The 20,088-nt window shown below is 44.9% G+C and overlaps 1 protein-coding gene across 1 annotated transcript in view; it reads right to left on the bottom strand.

Annotated features, from left to right (window-relative positions):
• The window catches only part of DIS3L2 (DIS3 like 3'-5' exoribonuclease 2), a 293,641-nt gene that overhangs the window by 172,862 nt on the left and 100,691 nt on the right, over positions 1 to 20,088 (bottom strand). The window contains exon 7 of the mRNA XM_020813964.3: positions 9,296 to 9,527. Within this exon, the coding sequence (XP_020669623.3) occupies positions 9,296 to 9,527 (232 nt within the window). The remainder of the gene's footprint in view (positions 1 to 9,295; positions 9,528 to 20,088) is intronic.

Here is a 20,088-nt window from a genome sequence, read left to right as displayed (position 1 = left end):
CAGGATCCACTGATGCAAAACCTACATCTGGACAGCTGTGAGGAGGTTTAAGGAGAATTTCAAGTCTTAAACCCAGAGAGAGAACAAGATCAGAGAAGGAGAACCTATCGCTCTCCAGGTTACAGCTCCCAGTAGACTTGACCACTGACTGTAGAAACTAGGGCTCAAGGGAACAGCAGGCACTTCAACAACAGGGTTCTACTCCTCTGTAAGGGAGGTTGCAAGCAAACCACAAAGAACACATAGAGACCATACAACACTTTTGGTCCTAGTGAGCGGGCCATGGAACGGAAAGCTGAGCTAGATGGATCATCTCAATGTTCTTACCCTGAGGAATCAAGCTGTTATTCCATGGAACCCCCCAGCTCAACAGAGCCAGGTGGCTCAAAAGAGAACTGGCTCCCACCAAGGCAGAGGATGATGCTGGGGCACGCGTCCAAGAAAGAGCGGTCCCACAAAAAAAAAAGAGTTTTGGCACAGCCCTGCCATGGGTGAGCAAATGGAGAACAAGAGACGCCAGGAGAAGCCCTGGACAGCCGAACGAAGAAGTGGGCAGGAGAAGGGCTGGGGGGGCGGGGCGGGGGGGGGGGTCCGGGACAGGGGGGGAAACCTGCTGCCATTTGCCAAACCAGAAATAAACTATGCCGAACCTCTGCTGTCGTGGTTATCCAGTGACCATTCAGTATTTCCACCCTGGGCAACGCTATGTTTGTAGGAGATTTACTATGTTAGCTTGGGCAGAGCTTGCTCAGCTTATCTTACACTGAAAACACCATCCAGCGGCAGGGGCCCAGCAAAATTCGGCTTTAATCCCCTTGTTTCCCTTTCGGGTGATTACCTGACAAAACCAAAAATTGTTATAGCTTTGCTGAAAAGAAAATTAGGCACTAATGGCAAGAAACCTCTCCAATTAGTTCCGTTATTACCAACAAATTAGATCCAGCGACTGCAAACGTTAGCACCTCTCTGAAAAAGAACAGCTCTGGAAGCGGGGCTGCGTTTAAGCCAGCCGTCCCTTCGCCTCTTCGAAAATGGACTGTATGCTTCGAAAAGAAAAGAAAGGAAAGGAAAAGAAAATTCTTTACACACATTAATATTAACCAGGACAGTTCAACTGGCCAAGGCAGACCCTTAAAGCCATCAGATTAAAACACTTATTAGCCATGACAGATCCAAAGTTATTTTTTCCAGGCTTTACTGCAGCCACTGTGGAAATTTGTGACTCCCTCCAAAAGGAGCACAATTAAACGTTAGCGATTCCCACTTCCAAGTGAAAATATGTATATTGTGAAGAGAAAAAAAAACGGCTCAAGGAAGGGGTAGAATCCTCTATATATTATCATAAAATTCGTCCTATTCATGGCACTGAAAAGTTCTGGAGCAGAAACAACACAGGCCCATCACAGCAGAGATTCGCAACCCCAGGACTTAAGAGAACCAGAGTACTGTACATCTACTGTCATTATGATGCCATGTTGTATTTATCAGACAAAGAGCCTATCCACAACAGCATATACTTCTGGCAATGCTACCCCATCAGCAATGTTTGGCATGGAAAAAGAGATCTCGTCCGCTTGTCTTTCTACTTAGAACGATTCAATCTTCCCCTTTAAGAGCTGGCCCTTACCTTTCTGGCACAGGGCCAGAGCATGCATCTTTTGGGGGTGATTCACTGAGATGCAAAATAGTTCTTTGTTCTGTCTCTGCCGATGGGTACCAAGAGTTAAAATAGATTACAATGAAGATGAGAACCTTTTGAGCACTGTCTGGATGGGGCACCCCATTTCACAGTGTGGACAGACCCACAGAGAAAGGGAAGTGGGCATGAGGACAGCCAAGAAGGAGTGGGGACAGCAACAACAAGGAGATGTCAGAGAAGTGGAGATTGGGATGTACGTGCAATGGATTCTCAATGTTTATTCGTATCCTGGGGCCAGGAAACTGAGTCAGAGTGTTTCTTAGCTGCCTACAGTTCCCGGCCACGATCACTGATAAATAAGCAAAGAATTAACACCTGGGTCAAATCCTGTAGTATCGAAGACATTGCTGTCTTTGTTTCACAACACAAGACAAAGCTCAGCTCTATTTTCTTTCCTTTTCTCTTTTTGCAGTATCTGTAGTCACACTCCAGGTTTCATGGATGGGAACTTCCCAGCTACAGTTGTCACAAGCCAAATGAACAGCAAGCACACAGAGAAAGTCAAGGTCGGCTAGATTGGTGAGCAAAATGTGAAATGTAATCATTCCAGAGCCTGAAGGTCTTTGAGCAAATGTGTCTAGACAATACCACCAGCATTTTACCGGAGACATTTTTTCTCCTTAAAATATTAATCGCACCTTGCCTGGAAAACACTTGACTTGTGAATACAACATGCAGTCTTCCTCCATGTAAGCAGGGGCAGAGAGATAAGAGTAGGAGAATAACAGCCACCAAGCCAGAATATATTACATACGCCCAGAGGTTTCATATACGTTTAACATCTTAATTACAGTGAGTGGTTTCAACATTTGTACTATCAATCCTGCTGTCTTGCTCTAGAATACATTATTTTATATTATTTCTAACAATTTTATTTATTTACAATTTTTTTTAGCCGCACCATTACCAGTGGCTTCTGGGCGGCGTACAACATTAAAACTTAAAAATATTTTAAAAGATAATATTAAAAATAATATATTAAAATAATTCTTAAAACATTAAAATTAATAAGTCCTGCTGCTCATGTGGCCAGCTAGGGAATACTGTTTAATTAAAATGCTGGCTGAACAGAAAGGTCTTTGCCTGGTGCCGAAAAGCCAAGAGTGTTGGAGCCGGGCGGATCTCTATAGGGAGGGCATTCCAAAGTTGGGGGACAACAGCCGAGAAGGCCCTATTTCGACATGCCATCCCCCTCACCTCTTTCAGGGATGGCACCTTCAGAAGGGCCTCCTGGCCTGATCTTAGAGGACGGACAGGCTCATATGGAAGAAGGTGGTCCTTTAGGTAACCAGGTCCTAAGCCGTTTAGGGCTTTATATGTCAAAGTAAGCACACTGAATTGGGCCCGAGCAGCAACCGGCAACCAGTGCAAATTTTTCAGAACCGGCGTGATATGAGTCCGTGCGGCGGCACCACTTACCAGCCGCACAGCCTGGTTCAATTTAAATTGTTGGTTGTTTTTTTTTTATTTTATTTTTTAAGCAACCTTTATTGACATAAAACAGTTAAAACATACAATCCAATAATAAATTAAAATAGTGGGAGAAGTTAGGTTAGTTTTTTGAAGTTTGGAGAGTGAGCACTTTAGCAAGAAACTCAGCTACTGGAGTCGTAGTTTCCAGAGAAAAGTCGTGGAGGAGGAAACCTGTCAGAAGCTGGGGGGGACCAGAGAAGCCCGAGATGATTGGTCCTAGAATTCGGTCTCGGAGATCTCTAAACTTGGGGCAGTGACACAGGATATGCGAAACTGAATCGGGTTCTAATCTGCAAAGGTTACAAATTCTTTTTTCGAAGGGTACTCGGGCATATCGCCCCTTGAGGACCTCGGAGGGGAAAATATTCAGCCGCGCTAGCATAAAAGCCCTCCTGGTTAGGGGGTTCAGCAGGGAGTGTAAGTAAAAATGTCCAGAGCCAAAGGTAGGGAAGATACCATAGTGGATAGGAGAGCATGTTTGGTTGATACTGGAGACCAGATGGATATACTCGGACTCCCATAGTTTCTCTTTAACAAGAGAGAGCGCCTGATCAAAATTGCTGTTAAAGATGGAATTTAAAGGTATACCAATCGATCCAAGTTTGGTTTCACATAACGTAAACCACTTGGATTGGTAATGATCCTTAAGTAGATGAACTAAAAGAGAGTCTGGGTCTGTTTTAAAGAAAAGGCGGAGCCAGAATTTGAATGTGAGTGCCCACGCTACCGATGAGGGTAGATGCATGCCTAACTCTAGGGCTATAGTTGATAGTTTAATTGAAGTTGGTATCCCTAGAATCCGGCGGTAAAAAGAGGCAGCCAGTAGATCTACTTTGTTGTCCATAGCATTTATCCAAATTGGGGCGCCATAGAGTAGGCGGTTAATCAGTTTTGCCTGAAAAATTCGGGTGGCAGCTGGAACAAACTGGTTCCCAGAGTTATAATGGAATTTAGTTATCGCACCAAGAAGGCATGAGGTGGATGCGACTGCAGAATCTCTATGTGTGGTCCATTTGAGTTGAAAATGGAATAGTAAACCTAGATACTTAAAGGATCTCACCTGTTCAATCTGTTGACTATTGGTTTTCCAGTGTAAGGGCTTCCATGATTTTGAAAAGACCATAATCTTGGTTTTCTCAGCGTTAATAACAAGGTCATTGCGTAAGCAGTAAGATTGAAAAAGAGAGAGAAGTTGTCTTAGACCAAGACTAGATATAGAAAGGAGAGCCGCATCATCCGCGTATAACAGAAGGGGAACGGGTATCTTATTTAGGAACGGAGCAGACTTTTCGGCTGGCAGCAGCTGAGAACGTAGATCTGCTAAAAAAAGGTTGAATAGGAACAGAGCTAAGATGCAACCCTGTCTCACTCCTCTGTTAATTGGGATCTTTTCCGAGATGGAGCCACTATAGTTAAAACGGACTTGGCAGAAGTTAGCGTGGTGTAATTTACGTATTAAAAAAAGAAGACGTGGGGGAATTCCCCACGCGGCTAGTTTTCCCCACAAAATGGACCTATTGACAGAGTCGAAGGCCATGGTTGTTTATTTGGATTTTATATTATTATGTTCGTGGTTGGTATAATGCCGCAATGGTGAACTAAGGCACGCGGGCCACCGCTGGCACGCAGAGCCCTCTCGGTGGGCACGCAAGCCATAAGTCGCTGGATCGCTGCCCCTGGCAGCTAAATCTGAGGAGGCAGCTGCTGCCGCAGTGCTAGCGCCCCGACAGGTGGTGGGCCAGGATCCGGAGCAGCTGGCGCTGGCAGCAGCGGGCTGGCTGAGCTATAGGTAGTGACAGGGTTGGGCACGCCCGGAGGCGGATCCAGATTAGGGTCTGGAGGCACCTTTCTGCCCGGGATTCCCTCTTACGCCCCCACCACTTCCACTGCCACCACCCACCTGGGTTGGTTGTTGTTTTTTTGTTGTTATTGTTTTGCAGTTTGGCCACTCGGGCCCAAAAAGGTTTGCCATCATTGATATAGTGTGTGTTTTATTTGCCTAACAGTAAACTGCCGAGAGTGGCCTAGTAGTCAGATGAGTGACATAGAAGCACAATGGGGTCAAGCTACAGAAAGCCCGATTTTGGCTGAATATCAGAAAAAACATGTAAACTGTTAGAGCAGTACGACAACAGAACGCATGACCTCAGGAGGCGGGGAGCGCTCCAACACCGGAGGCCTTCAAGAGAAAACTGGACCACCATTTGTCAGATCTGCTTTGATTTGCATTCCTCCATTGAACAGAGAGTTGGATGATGACCTTATAGGCTCCTTCCAGCTCAGTTATTCAGTTATTCACAGAGTACTGTCCTCTGAAGATGCCGGCCACAGAGACTGGTGAAACGTTAGGAAGAACAACCTTCAGAACACGGCCAAAGAGCCCGAAAAACCCACAACAACCATTATTCAATTATTCATTTCCAGAGTTGACCATCTCTATTAGATTCACCTTTTTGAGGCGGGAGGGGGGGGAGAAGAAACGAGTGGTTAAGATTGAGCAGGGTGCAGAATCTGAGGTCCCCACACAACACCTGTGGGCTCGATTGCCAAACCTCATTGAACCGCAAAATGAGCCCATCTCTACTTGGCCCTGATAGATAGTCCACATCTCTGCTCCTTAAGATGATAGAACAAGAGCTTTTTACACCTTCAGCTTAACAGAAAGATTCAGCCCATGCCAAGTCCACACAGAGGACTGAAGGCAGTGCTGGCTTTAGAGAGGTTAATTCATCATCGATGAGAAAGCATCTGGAGACGGTGCTGCCAAGATATGTGAACTTTATTCACTGCAGGAAGGGGGAGTTTGCATATCTTCAGAAATTGTTCCTCATAAGGTACAACCAGAACAGGCTGGTACATCACCACTACCTGATCAGTATTGATCTTCAGGCCAAAATGGTCACAGGCGAAGGAGAACAAATCCAAAACTTTTTTTCCATATCCAGAAGTGCAGTTGCATTAACGGCACAATCACTGGCAAAAAAAGAGAAAGTTTATACACTGTTCGAAATGAGATTTTTGTTACACTCTGAATAGGCCGCAGAATGAAGACTGATGGAGGTTAACATCAAGGTTTTCTTCCCTGTAGGCATCTCAGAGTATGGCTGAAATCCTGTTGCTTAGAGTGGTAAATCTCCACTAGAGTAAGCCCACTTAATAGGTGGGGATTTGATGACTTAATTCCTCTGAAAGTTCTAATGATTCAATGGGTCTACTCTAGTTGCAACGTATTACTTTAGGCAAGAAAGTCATTCTCGAATAGAAGCAATTCAAAGACAGATTTCAATATGAAACCTCTGTATTATAATTCAACAACAGAGCCAGATCCGTCTCCCACGGTTTGCACATGAACAATGTGCATGTGTGTTCCACTACATGTGTCAATCAGGTCACCAGTGCGAGGAGGTCTGTGTTACCCCCTGATGACAGCCCTGCAGATGGGCAATCAACCACTGCTAAAACTGCGTTTTCTACATTTTTATTCCCATTGACTCACTAGTAAACATAAGCCCAAATCCTGTTGCTTAGTCTAGAAAGTTCACTAGAGCAGGTGCACTTGAATCAGTGGAATTCATGGAGCAGTTGACTCACCAAATCCTCACTGATACAATGACTTCTAGTATGACTTACTATGCTAAGCAATAGGATTTCAGCCATTTGTAGCAAGTCTGACATCAGGGTATCTGATGAAGTCAATGGTAGCTGAAGAAACCTTCTGCTACAATCAAGCTATCGGTCCCAGCTAGAACAAATCCCTGAATCAAGGGGCCTGGCCTGAGAGTTAGCTTAATAAACCCCATTGTTTCGATGGGTCCAGTCCACTCCGGATTAATAAATGCATTGAATCCATCATCTCTAAGGTGCCAAAATACCCCTGGCTCCTTCTGTCACAACAGATTAATGCTACCACCTCTCTAGAAATGTGTTTTGTCTCAACATCCAGGGTGGGGTGCCATTTGCCACTGACCCATCACGGGAGATGTGGAAAAGTAAGCATTCTGAACCACCAAATCTGGACTCTTGACCAGAGAGGGTCAAACCAAGGAGTCCCTTCACAACACAACTGGCTTTGGCCAGACTATGCGGTGCTTACATAACATCATAGAGTACTTCTTGTCATGCACAGCCGCAAAAGTTGGGGGGATGGGGGTTTGTCACAAAGATTAACAGCAAAAAGAAATGCCAATGGGGATTTTTACTACCTAAGTGTTACGACTTACCTTTCAGAATGGCATTACTTTGGGCAAAACCTACTCGCACCGTTGAATCCGTGTCAATACTGTTATGCCTCTCACCCCTAAGGAGTATCCGATAAAGCTTTTGTTTGGTAACCTTTTTTCTCATTCCCGCTTAAAACTTTTTCTGAAATAGATCCTAGGTCAGGGAAGTGAGAGGGCCTGGAGATTCGTGCATCTCCTGGACAACATGACCTTCTGAGCCGAACAGATGAAATGGATTTGTCTACTCCCCTCTACAAGAACCCCTCTGTGACCCCAAAGCTGCATGGCCCAAGCTGGGAAGAGATAACCTTTGGATTGCAAGTGGACAGCTGAATTTTCAAAAAATGGAGATTCAGGGCTTAGTTCTTTCTTTTTCTTCCCAGCCAGACAAAAGCCCACTTAAGGTGTCGTTCTGACGGGCCCTGTTTTGGCGTCAGCAACATCTTCCCCTGTATCTCCCCAGAGGCAACACAGACTTCCCTGTCATTCTGAGCTGCCCCACTGTCCTTGATTTTTGCAAAGTCATGTATACCAAAGAGATTTTTTTAAAAAAAAAAAAATCTCAACCGGTTACACAAAGAATTTCATGCTTTCCTAGTAAGTGTCCAAAAAAAAAAAAAAGTATCGCCACAACGCAGATTTTGGAATTACTGCAAACACAGTTTCCTCTGCATCTTCTGCACCTGTTAGCTACACAAACACACACAAATATAACACACTCGCGTGTCATACCAGAGGTCCTCCTTAACCGTCACCGGAACCTGAAAGTTCACCAAGCACTAGGGAATAGTAAAAAGGATCAGCAGTATTTTCCATGGGTCGCCCATGTTCTCCAAATGCTTGAGCACACATCTGAGACTACATTCCATGCTCACCCAGTTCAACTACAGTTAGACAGAATACACATGGCTGTACACATAGTCATAATAATGAATAAGCCTTCCATTCAACTTTATACAACATTCCTATCACCACATGGATAGACGGCCCTTAATTTAGATTGCTTTTAAAATGAATCACATTCGCCAGTGGCCTTCCACTCCTCTAAATTCTGGGGGTAAGCCTTCCTCCACAGCTTCAGAATTAATCGGCTGTGTGTAATGTTCTGATTGCATCTGAGTTTGATGAAGTTTTCTGCATAAAAGCCAGCCTATTATAGGCCTCCCCGGAGCTTGGACAGATTGAAAATGTGAGGCTCATTGAATTCCCTACATGCACTGCCGAGTTAAGAGAGGCTCACTCAACTGCAGCACCTCCTCTGATCAACAGCAGTGCATCATCAAGCAGCAAGCAGATCTAGACTGAAGCTAGGTGGGGCTTCTAGAAGGGAGAAAAAAACTCTTTCTGAAGCATGGCCGGCCACACACAAAATATTAAGGCTCTTGCCCAAGACGAAAATCCTATTGTTGTGGAGGAGAAGAACAGTGGACTACTTGCCATCACAGAAACACAACGTGGAAAAATATACCACCAACAGGATCATTACTGAGGCATCCATCTATATTGGAGAGCACATTATCCTCTGCAACAGCTCCCCAACTGCCTTCCAGAACAAGTCAAGACCAAAGGTCAGAAAAAGTACTTTTCTGGAGAGCAACTTCCAGAATCTCCCAGCCTACAAAACACACTCTGCCTTTAAAAATTCCAAGGTGTATTTATCTCCTTTTTGTGCAGAAGCAGTCGCGACAGATAGGTACTGTATGTGCCCTCTGGGAAGTTAATGGGCATAGGAAGGAAATAACACAATGACACTTTGAACTGGGAGCTCCTAAATATCATAGCGGGGGGCAGATAAAGTTCCTTAGGCCACTGCATATCAAGTTTTAAAAGGCAAGAGAAGGAAGGGAAAAAGAAGAAAGGATTAGATGGCAGATCAGCAATTCAAAGGTGGAACCTTACTCACCCTTTTTGCTACTAGCCCCCAAAGTCAGCTGTGTGAGTTCCGGGACCTCCCTGGGGCACTCTTGCTCACCCTCAACGCCACTGTCATCAAATTGAGCCTCTATGACAACATCCGGGCTGCTGGCATCCCCTTTTCCTGGATCAGGAAGCACCTGGGTACCTGGTGAATTCCCAGGGCCCCCTGATCCTTGAGCAGCATCCGCTTCACTCTCACAACCATCTGGCTTGTTGACCTGAAAAGCAAGGAAAGAGAAAAGCTGAATTTCAAATTGCAAAACTAGGGATAAATGGCTACAAAAATCGCATGGCTCATTTGGCCCAGCCCAGAGCTCCCGAAGGACCCTGCTCTGGCATCGGTGCCAATCCAGATTTATACAAAAGCTACGTGAGCTACAGTTTAGAACCTCAGATTATACAGGATCACTAAATATACAAAATAACAAATATTCCAAGAAACTTGCTCTGATCATGCTTTGCCTGACCTCACTGGGGCTACACTCTCCCTGAAGGATCAAGTTCACAACTTGGGGTATTCTTAGACTCTGCTTTCTCTACGGAGGTGCAAATATCGGCTGTGGCCAAGAGTGTCTTCCATCAACTTGGGCTGATGGCAGATATCGGCAGATACGAACACATATTCCCAATCTTGACATGCCTTTCTCAGCTCCTTGTTAGTTTCTGTGCTCAACTGAAGATGCCATTTAGGAACTATAAAGCCTATGTTTTAGAACCTCAATATTTGGTGGAACTTCTCTCCCACAAAATTGCCTCCCATCCCACCTGCTCCTCAAAGTCCTTGATGTTTAAAATTGTGACGCCCAAAGAGGCCGAAAGAACTCTCTAACCCGATTATCTCTCACTACCAAAACCTGCCAGTCCACTTATTGAGTGGCGTGCATGACCAGAGTCATCTTCAGCATCTCAATCACAGCAGTAGCCCAGATGATGCAGCCCTGCCTCCCCGCTTGCCCGGCCAACTCGGATAGGTCTACCCACTCAGCTGCAAGCAGGGAGGCGCACATGCCATGGCTGGCCTGCTGACGATAATGCCCACCGCACGCACCACATGGCAAGTGGGCTAGCGGACTCTGGGGGCAGGAGGGAATCAGGCCAGCCACCTGCACTGGCAGGATTCGTCTTCATAGACAAAGACGAATCCCCCATCTCTAGAGCGAACACCGGGAACTGAGCTTTTTCAGCTGTGACTCCTTCCCTCTGAATAAGCTTCCCACAGACGTTCATCGGGGTCACGAAGAGTCGGACACGACTAAACGAACGAACGAAGACGTTCATCAGGTGCCATCTCTCTCAATTTGAGGAAGCTAATCAAAACAGAGTTACATAAAGCTCCTTCCTATTAGTCTTGAACTACCAATCTGAAATATACAAATAGGTTTTAATTTATGCAATTCTGTTTAAAGGTAGGTTCACTGTTTTAACTAGCGATAGAGTTTTTATTGTGTTTTTATTGCGCATTGTCATTTATGGTATGATTTGATCGTACGCTGTGAATGGCCCAGAGAGTGTTCACACTAATGTGGTCGCAGAGAAGTGGAAATAATACACAAACAAACAAATACAGCAAACATTCAGTGTGAGTTTTTCTGGATACAATCCAGAAGCAGGCTGTATCCGCGAAAGCTGACCCTGAAATCCGTTAAAGGCCTTAAGAGTTCCTCAATGCATCCCCTCCACCACAAACAGAGTAACACAGTGATGCCCTTGAAACCAATAAAACAGCAAAGTCCCTTGTAAGTTTTCTAGAATCACAAAAATACCCCTGGTTGTGTCTGTTTTTGTGCATTTCTCCAGTGATAGTCAGTACATGGAAAGCAGGCTTAAACTAAATCAGATCCTTAGTCTGTTTAGCCCAGTGTTGTTGGGCCTGGCCGAGTGGAACGGCTCCCCAGCATTTCAGGCAGGATCCTTTCCTAGCCCTGCGTGGAGACCCATGCACTCCATGCTGGTCTGCCCTCCCCGAATGCCAATTCGGCCTGGCTCTCCTTAAGCTCCTAAGTCACATGATATTGTGTTTAGAATGATAACGATGATACAGAGAGGTAGACTGGTTTTCTGTACTCTCCTGAATCATGGTGAAAAGAATCTTAGTGTGGCCATGGATTTTTCACCAAGCACTGGGCTACGGCAAGATGCACCATGTTTACCCGGAAGGGTCACGCAAGGGGTCCAGTAACTCACATGGACACTCTGCCAAGCTAGTGCTTTGTAAATGCAGAAGTGGGGGAGATTACTGGTTTGGACTACAGCTCCCAGAATCGTACAGCCAGTTCAATCAGTGCTATGTTGCTTGTGAGCTTCGGCACCTGTGCCCCCCTCTCCACCCAGTGCACCCTCTGGGTGTTGTTGGGCTGAGGCTTTAATGCATTCCACGTCCTTGGCTCTAGTGCACTGGTTCCTGACTTTGGATCCTGAAATGCTCCCAGAAGCATTCACCACTAGCTGTGCTGGCCAGGATTTCCGGGAGTTGATGTCCAAGAATTTCTGGTTCCCAAAATTGGGAACCACTGTTCTATTGAGCAGTGATGTTAGGAGCTGCCACCCAGTCACATCCGGATGGACACATTTGTCCACTGAGCCAACAATACTGTTTGGTGGAAATAAAGCTTGCACCAATGCAGTCCATTCTCTTTGCTCTTGGGAAGAGGCAGCCCTTCTGCCATGAGTCCTTCCCCTGGTTTGTGGCCCTGTAACAAGCACATCATGTGGCTAACCTAAATAGTGAGAAATGCGCCTTTTCATTCTTGAAAAAAGTCCAGACTCTTAGGCTGTTGATTCCTTTACTGGATCCCAAAATGTCGTTTCCGTGCCGAGCAGTTGTAGAATTATGGGGGATGAACCACCTTGTTAATTATCATGTTGCTGATGGCTGTAAATGTTTAATAGACTGCATGAACATTCTTTTGATATAGGAGGGGGCCTATAATAAAGTAATTCAAATGTTTCAAGAATTCATAAAGGTGGTGCTGGCACAGGCAGAGTTCTCTCATGTCAGCCATATTTAGACTTAATCCAGTTGGTGCTCCCAATTCTTGCGTGGCCATTTTCCATTTGCTACCACAGTTTCCATGTCAGTCAGAGGCTACAGATTTGATGGAAGATCACGGTTTTTGATTTCTTCCTTAGAATTTCCCTTTCCCCATGATCTAGCCCCTTTCAACCCTTTTTAGGGTATCCATGTCTTTGTAGGTCTCTCTCAGCCTCTTTGAAAACTGTTCCTGAAAGAACAGCTTAGGGTGGCATTCAGTAGGAGGTCTCGTGGGACTTGCAAGCCAAAACAGATGGCGTTAATTGTACAGATGCATGTTAATCATCTACGGAATATACAGTTCTTGAACTGAACTCTTGCTTAGACCAGGGGTTCTGCACAGAGGAAGTTGATGGTCATCATTCCTGTTTGATGGTGAGACAGGTTATCCATTGAGAGCTCTCCTCCTTAGCTCTGAAGGATAGATGAGAAATGGTTCATTATTCAGTGGCTGGACATGTTAAGAGGATAGAGTCTTCCCGTCAGGCACCTGTGGATTTCCTACATTGACAGAGGATTGGATTTAAATGCCCTTGGTTTTAGCTGTAGCATTCTGTTATTGTATGGATGGGATGGTTTTTCAGAAACCTTACACAGAGCTTTTAAGTTGCTGCACATAGTAGTTTTAAAGGAGATGATGATACTATTTTTTAAAATTTTTTTTAAAAAGCCCACACCCCTTTTTTGCACAAGTATCCTTTCCATGTTAATCTGGCATGGCAGAAAGCAGTGGTTTGATCACACCACTGCTTGGAATCGCGAGCGGTCGGTCTGGTTCCAGGGGGCCAGATCCTTGTTATCTGCACTTGTGGGGTATATTCATATTCGAATACCCCCATCTCTACTGATCCACTCTGGCAAGGCTCTCAAGATTTGGATAATGGGAGCACTGATCATTGAGAAATATCCTTCTGACATGGTTTAAAGTTTAGATTTGGCTTTAACCTTTCTGATCCTGCTTGGGTTGGAGCTACCCCTTTGCTCTACCTCTGATTCCCGAACGAGGGCCTCCATGCTGCTATGCTTAATTTCTTATTGGACAGATCGCAGGAGGAGCCCGTGGTCAGTGGCTCTGACTAGTGACAGATGAAGAGATCCTTCAAGGTGGGAGGGTGGCAGCATGTATTTGAGCCTGGAGAAATGGCTCGTCTGGGCTTCTGCTCCCAGAATTCCCAAGCAGGATGCACAAACTCAGCTCAGCTCAAACCCCGTCCTTTCCAAGCTCTGCATCTGTCTTCTGAGCACCAGATACTGCATGTAGTCCCCAGGTCGTGGGGGTGGCCTTCATACCCGCTGGGACCCTTCCCGAGGAGTTTATCTGTTGACCGTAGACGAACCCTGGCTTGAACCAGCAATGCTGCTCTTATATTCCACAAACATTCACTTTATTTTATTTTATTTTTAAGCACCTTTCAGCTATTTTGATAAATGTGCTTTATTACAAGGTGTGCTTTGCCCATTTCACAGGCACTGTGTGTTCTTGACTCTTTATTCTCATCCTTATATCCATTCCCCTTTTTTTTTCCTCCCCGTTCCATTTTTGTATCTGTTATTTTTCAGGTTTGGAGTGTTTTGGCAGGGTTGTAGACATCTTCATTTACTTTTAAGTGCCTTTAAAATGAATTTTTAAAAAAAAAAAGAAAAAAGAAATTTAATCTTTACCCTTAAGTGTTAGGAAAACCATGGTTCTTTCTCTACAGGCTTGCTTATCTCAAGATGCTCTGTGAGATGAGTGAAGAAGACACCGTGTTTTCTGTGCCGAGCCCTTGCTTTAAAACTCACAACAGATTCGCCCTTGGGTTGTGTCAGTAGCCTGCAGCTGACAAAATTTTCAAGCGGCTGTTACATTTCCACTAGCACACATGCATCTAACCAGCAGGAGATCAGGAGATGTGGTCCAAGATCCTCAGAGAGGATTATTTTTTAAACACGGTGTTATTTTGCTTTTATGCAGTTCAGAAAATTAGGTGGGAGGGTGAGGAAAAGGACATAGGAAGAACCATGCTAAATCCAACGAAAGGCCTCTCTAGTTTGACATTCTGTTCCCAAGCAGATGCCTAGGAGAAGCTGCTGAGCTAGACATGCAGGTAGTTACACTCTTGAATCACATAGAATAATGGAGCTGGAAGGGGTCTATAAACCCAATTAGTCTCTTGGTGTTGGTCTACTTTTCCCTTGAATGCCTCCAGGGCTAGAGCACTCACCACCTCCTGATGTTGTCGGTTCCATTGTCATCCTGCTCTAACAGTTAAGAAGTTTTTCGTGATATTCAGCCGAAATCTGGCTTCCTTTAACTTGAGCCCATTATTACGTGTCCTGAACAGTTTCTGCCCCATCTCTGTTGGCCTACCTTTCAAGTATTTGAAAATTGCTATCACATATTCCCCAGCCACTGATATGTAGAAGCATATCGCCTCTGATCCTAGCCATCCAATAGTCACCGACTACCTCATCTGTTGAATATTTGTCCAGCCACTTTGGACAAAAACACCCAGTTTTTCAATGGATGGTGGAAGCACCACTACTGTTGCATAGAAAAAAGAGGGGTTTTTTTTGTTCATGGGCTTAGAGGAAGGCTAGATTTTGCAATGGATGCCATGGACCGCCAGAAAGAAGGGGGGGGGGAAACAAGTGATCCTACAGCAAATCAAGTTTGAACTTCCTCTGAAAGCAAACATTAACTAAACAGAGATGATTGTACTTGAACATATGAGAAGAAGACAAGGTTCACTGGAGAAAACAGCAATGTTGGGAGAAGTTTAAGGTAGCAGGAAAAGTCGTCGTCGTCTAGTCGTTTAGTCGTGTCCGACTCTTCGTGACCCCATGAACCAGAGCACACCAGGCCCTTCTATCTTCCACTGCCTCCCAGAGTTGGGTCAAATTCATGTTGGTTGCTTTGCAGACACTGTCCAGCCATCTCATCCTCGGCCGTCCCTTCTCCTCTTGCCGTCACACTTTCCCAACATCAAAGTCTTTTCCAAGGAGTCTTCTCTTCTCATGAGATGGCCAAAGGATTGGAGCCTCAGCTTCAGGATCTGTCCTTCCAGTGAGCACTCAGGGTTGATTTCCTTTAGAACTGATAGGTTTGTTCTCCTTGCAGTCCAGGGGACTCTCAAGAGTCTCCTCCAGCACCACAATTCAAAGGCATCCATTCTTCGGCAGTCTGCTTTCTTTATGGTCCAGCTCTCACTTCCATAAAACACTACAGGAAAAACCATAGCTTTGACTATTCAGACTTTTGTTGGCAAGGTGATGTCTCTGCTTTTTAAGATGCTGTCAAGGTTTGTCAGCGCTTTCCTCCCCAGAAGCAGGCGTCTTTTAATTTCGTGGCTGCTGTCTCCATCTGCAGTGATCATGGAGCCCAAAAAAGTAAAATCTGTCACTGCCTCCATATCTTCCCCTTCTATTTGCCAGGAGGTGATGGGACCAGTGGCCATTATCTTAGTTTTTTTGATGTTGAGTTTCAGGCCATTTTTTTCATGATCAGAAACAAAAAGCAGGAAAAGAGAACAACTTAATACGAAATATGGTTGCTGTTGGTTTTTCGGGTTCTTTGGCTGCGTTCTGAAGGTTGTTCTTCCTAACGTTTCACCAGTCTCTGTGGCCGGCATCTTCAGAGGACCGGAGTCAGAACTCTGTCTGTGCTCTTGTGCAGTTTGTTGGATAGTTTAGTATTTATATGAAATAGATTGATTAAAAAGATGAGTCTTGAAATTACAAGACTTGAGCAGGGCTGTTACTGTTCAGACTTTTTGGTGGTCATTAATTCTACTTGATAGCACATAACAATATGTATGATTTAGATACTCAGTTTGAGCTTTATAGTACAATGGTGCCTCACATTACGATGTTTAATTCGTTCCAGCGAAATCGCTGTAGAACGAAAACATCATAAAGTGAAATTTAAAAGCCCATAGAAACGCATTAAAACCGGATTAATGTGTTCCCATGGGCTTGAAACTCAATCATCCAGCGAAGATCCTCCATAGTGCGGCCATTTTCGCTGCCCGTGCAGCAAGGAATACATCCCAGAAAACAGCGGGCGGCCATTTTTTTTACCCGGTGGCCATTTTGAAACCGCCGATCAGCTGTAGGAAAATCGTTGTTTTGCGAGAATCGGTTCCTGAAGCAGGGAACCCATCATGGTTTAAACCCATAGGAAACATCGTTTTGCAATTGCTTTTGCGATCGCAAAAACTTCGTCCTTATGTGATTTCGTCGTAAAACGGAGCGCTCGTCTTGCGAGGCACCACTGTACAGTAGTCTTGAATGTATCAGTAATGTATTGCAAGAACTGTATTGGCCATAGGTACCCTTTTTTGCTCTCCTGTACCACACTTCTGCTATTATTTGTATGCTATTTACCTCCATCCCTGTAAAGCAATATATTTGTGCCCTAAAACAAATGCATTTCTGTTTTGATTCTTTCATTTGGAACCTCATGGATTCGATTTCTGTTTATTTATTTATTTATTTATTAAATTTCTATCCCGTCCATCTAGACTACATCTACTCTGGGCGGATTACAGTAAAAACATGAAAAAGAACATATAAACAATTAAAACGACAATTCAATTTAAGTTGACAACTTTGCAGAACTTGCAAAAAAAATAGTTCCAGTTTCATGTTCGTAGACGACTGCAAATCCTTAATGGTGTTTTTCTGAATTCTGTGTGATTCAGAAGTCCATTTTCCAAAAGCAATTACTAAGAGTGTCACTTGTTTGGTACTAGATAGAAGGCAGCAGCCATGGGATCATCGCTGGTTTTGAATTTTGGATTGAGGGATGTTGCAGCCCACACATATTGTGCAGATGATTTTAAAACTTTCAATCAAAAAAACTTTAACTTTTTAAACATAGGCAAACATTTAAAAATTAGCAAACATGAGGCAGGAACAAAAAATGGAAAACATTCGTCTTGCGAAACAAGGTCATAGGAGCATTCGTCTTGTGATTCATCAACCCCATCGCCAAAACCATTCGTTTTGCGCGTTTTTCCTCCCGCGAGGCATTCATCTTGCAAAGCACCACTGTAGCTATTTGTGTTCCACCCCATGATAACCAGTTTCATGCAGACGGCTGTGGGCTTTCCTCAACAGAAGTGGCCTGTATGTTTTGGCTGGGGAATGAGCTAGCAGTGGCTCTTTGGGTTGGAGGGAGTTGGGTTAAATTCATGCCTCAACGTTCTGTTCAATCTTTGCCTTAAAGCATCCAAGGCAGATCACCACAACTGACAAAAGATAAAAAAAGCACTGGTCTCTGCAGGAAGAGGATTCTGCAGCCATTAGCTGCTCTTCCTTGGAAAGGAACCATAAAATTGGATATATTTTTTATATACACAAGTACAGCCTCTGGGAGTGCCACGCGTTTATGAAACTCAAATTTAATTACACTTCATGTTTCTATTACTGCGGCTTGTACAGGCAGTCATAAAAAGCAATACAACGGTAATTATTAAGGAGATGCCATTTCAGGTTGCCAGCTCGAGCAATTTGCAGCCCATTCTCTGCCGGCCCCTATCCGAAAAGCAGGCGCAGCGATTGCCTGTTTTAAGCCTCGCCTGCGTCAAACATTTCCTATAAAGCGATTTCGCACTTGCTCTCTAGTTATCAGCATTTTGCGGGACAGCCAAAAGTATCGGGGGGGGGAGGAGGAACTGTGTCTTTTAAACAAACCCTTAACACAGAGAGAGGCCAGTGGTTTTGACGAGGAAGCCTGGATCTACAGATGGTGCAACTGCGCTTGCAAAACCGTTCATGGCTCTGGCCAACGTGAAGCACAACAGATGCCACAGAACTGGTGATGGGGGTAGAAGCCCCAAGCTGGGAAGGGTCCCGGGAAGGGTCTCTTTTCTGAAGAAAGACAGCAGTGTGATGGGCACTTCAGCAGGGTGGGGAAGCAAGTAAGTAATGGGGTCCCTGAGAGAAGGGCGTAATGTATTCTCGAAGGCTTTCACGGTCGGGATCCGATGGCTGGTGTAGTTTTTTTTGGGCTGTCTGGCCATGTTCCAAAGGTTTTTCTTCCTAACGTTTCATCAGTCTCTGTGGCCGGCATCTTCAGAGGATAGGAGTCAGAACTCTGTCTGTGCTCTGGTGCAGTTTTGTGGGATAGTTGTTACGGTTTTGGCGACAGTAGAAAACGCAGAGTTATTCTTTTGTTGCAAGACGGTTGTATTTACACGTATTTACAGTTATATACAGGCAGGTATCTTAACAGCACGGCAGGAACTCTTTGTACAGTCTGACAGCATGCGTGGCAGCAGGTGATAGTGGAGGAAGAGAGAGAAGCAAAGACACAGTCCACTTATATACATGTACATGGCTTTGTTCAGTCCAATCAGAATGCAGGTGACTTCATCCTTTTGCACCTGGTCTTCTCCTAGTTTCAAGTCATTGCATCAGCTCCAGAGTGATTCAGCATTCCCACATCTGTGCACAATGGCAGCTCGTTAATGAAACAGATATACCGGTTCAGGCTTATAAAATTTCTATACTCTGACAACAGCTGAGTATTTATAGCTGTGGGATCAGCTTTTTGCGTGGCGTGGAGACAGGGCATATGGAAATGTTTCTTATTTTCTCGCAGGATTAGAACCTGGGATCATCTAATACAGGGGCTCCCCAACCCCTGCGCTGTGGACTGGGACCGGTCCGTGGCCTTGGAAGGACCAGGCCACCGGGAGAGATGAGCGCCGAGCAGGAGGGGAGTGGTGAGCAAAGTTCCGCCTCCTATCAGTGCAAGCTCCTATCAGGTTCTAAGTTGCTGCTGATCTGACAGGAGGTGGAGCTTTCATTGAAGCTCGCCATTTCCTTTATGAGCCCGATTCAAAGCTATCCTCCAACAACCTACTGCATAACAAGTACACCCACCCACCCCGATCCTTAGGAGAAGGGCCTTCAACTAAACTGGTCCCTGGTGTCAAAAAGGTTGGGGACCACTGATCTAGTAAATCTGAAGGGTGGGCAACCGAAGACAAGTGGAAAAAATTCTTCACTCAGCACAAGGTCAAAGCAGGCATGCCAGCTACCTCCAGAAGAAAAAGTACCCCCACAAATATAAAAAACTTGCTTTGCAGCAAAAGAGCTACAGATTTTCTCCCTTTTTTTCTTTTTTGATTTGCTTTGCTTATCAGGCTGTTTTAAATCCTAACGATCAGCAATAATGAACTCAGGTTCTATTTTTCTGACACCAATTTTGCTTGCAAAATCTTTAAAAATTACTTCCAAGAGCTGTCAAGGGCATGGACGGTCCACACCTTTTCCCATTATAGAATCATAGAATAACGGAGCGGGAATGGGTCTATTGGGCCATGAAGTCCAACCCCCTGCTCAAGGCAGGAATACAAATCAAAGCAGATCTGACGGGGTGTTGTCTAAATTTCCCTTGAATGCCTTCATTTAAGTATGCAATGTCCCAGCTGACAGCTATTCAGGAACGCAAGACGACACTGGATCTTTCGCAGGTTTTGTTCTTTATCTATCTCAAAGGTGCTGCTCCTGGAAGCCAAAGGACCACCAGCCGTCCATCTCATGAGAAGAGGTGGGATTCTGACTCCACAATTGTGAGACGTCAACTGTTAGATGGCACTGAGGTTTAGAGTCTGACCACCCATGACGTGATCAGGTGGTCCAGAAGAACATCCTTCATTAGACAGCGCAACAGCCGCCCAGAACAACCACCTGGAGAACGGAGTGCTCTCTGGGGAACGAGGAGCATCGCGGATCAACATAGTGAGGCCAAATTACAC

This window comes from Pogona vitticeps, chromosome 3 (genome assembly GCF_051106095.1).
Source record: "Pogona vitticeps strain Pit_001003342236 chromosome 3, PviZW2.1, whole genome shotgun sequence".
Classification (NCBI taxonomy): Eukaryota; Metazoa; Chordata; class Lepidosauria; order Squamata; family Agamidae; genus Pogona; species Pogona vitticeps.
This window is presented reverse-complemented; position numbering and strand designations above follow the sequence as displayed.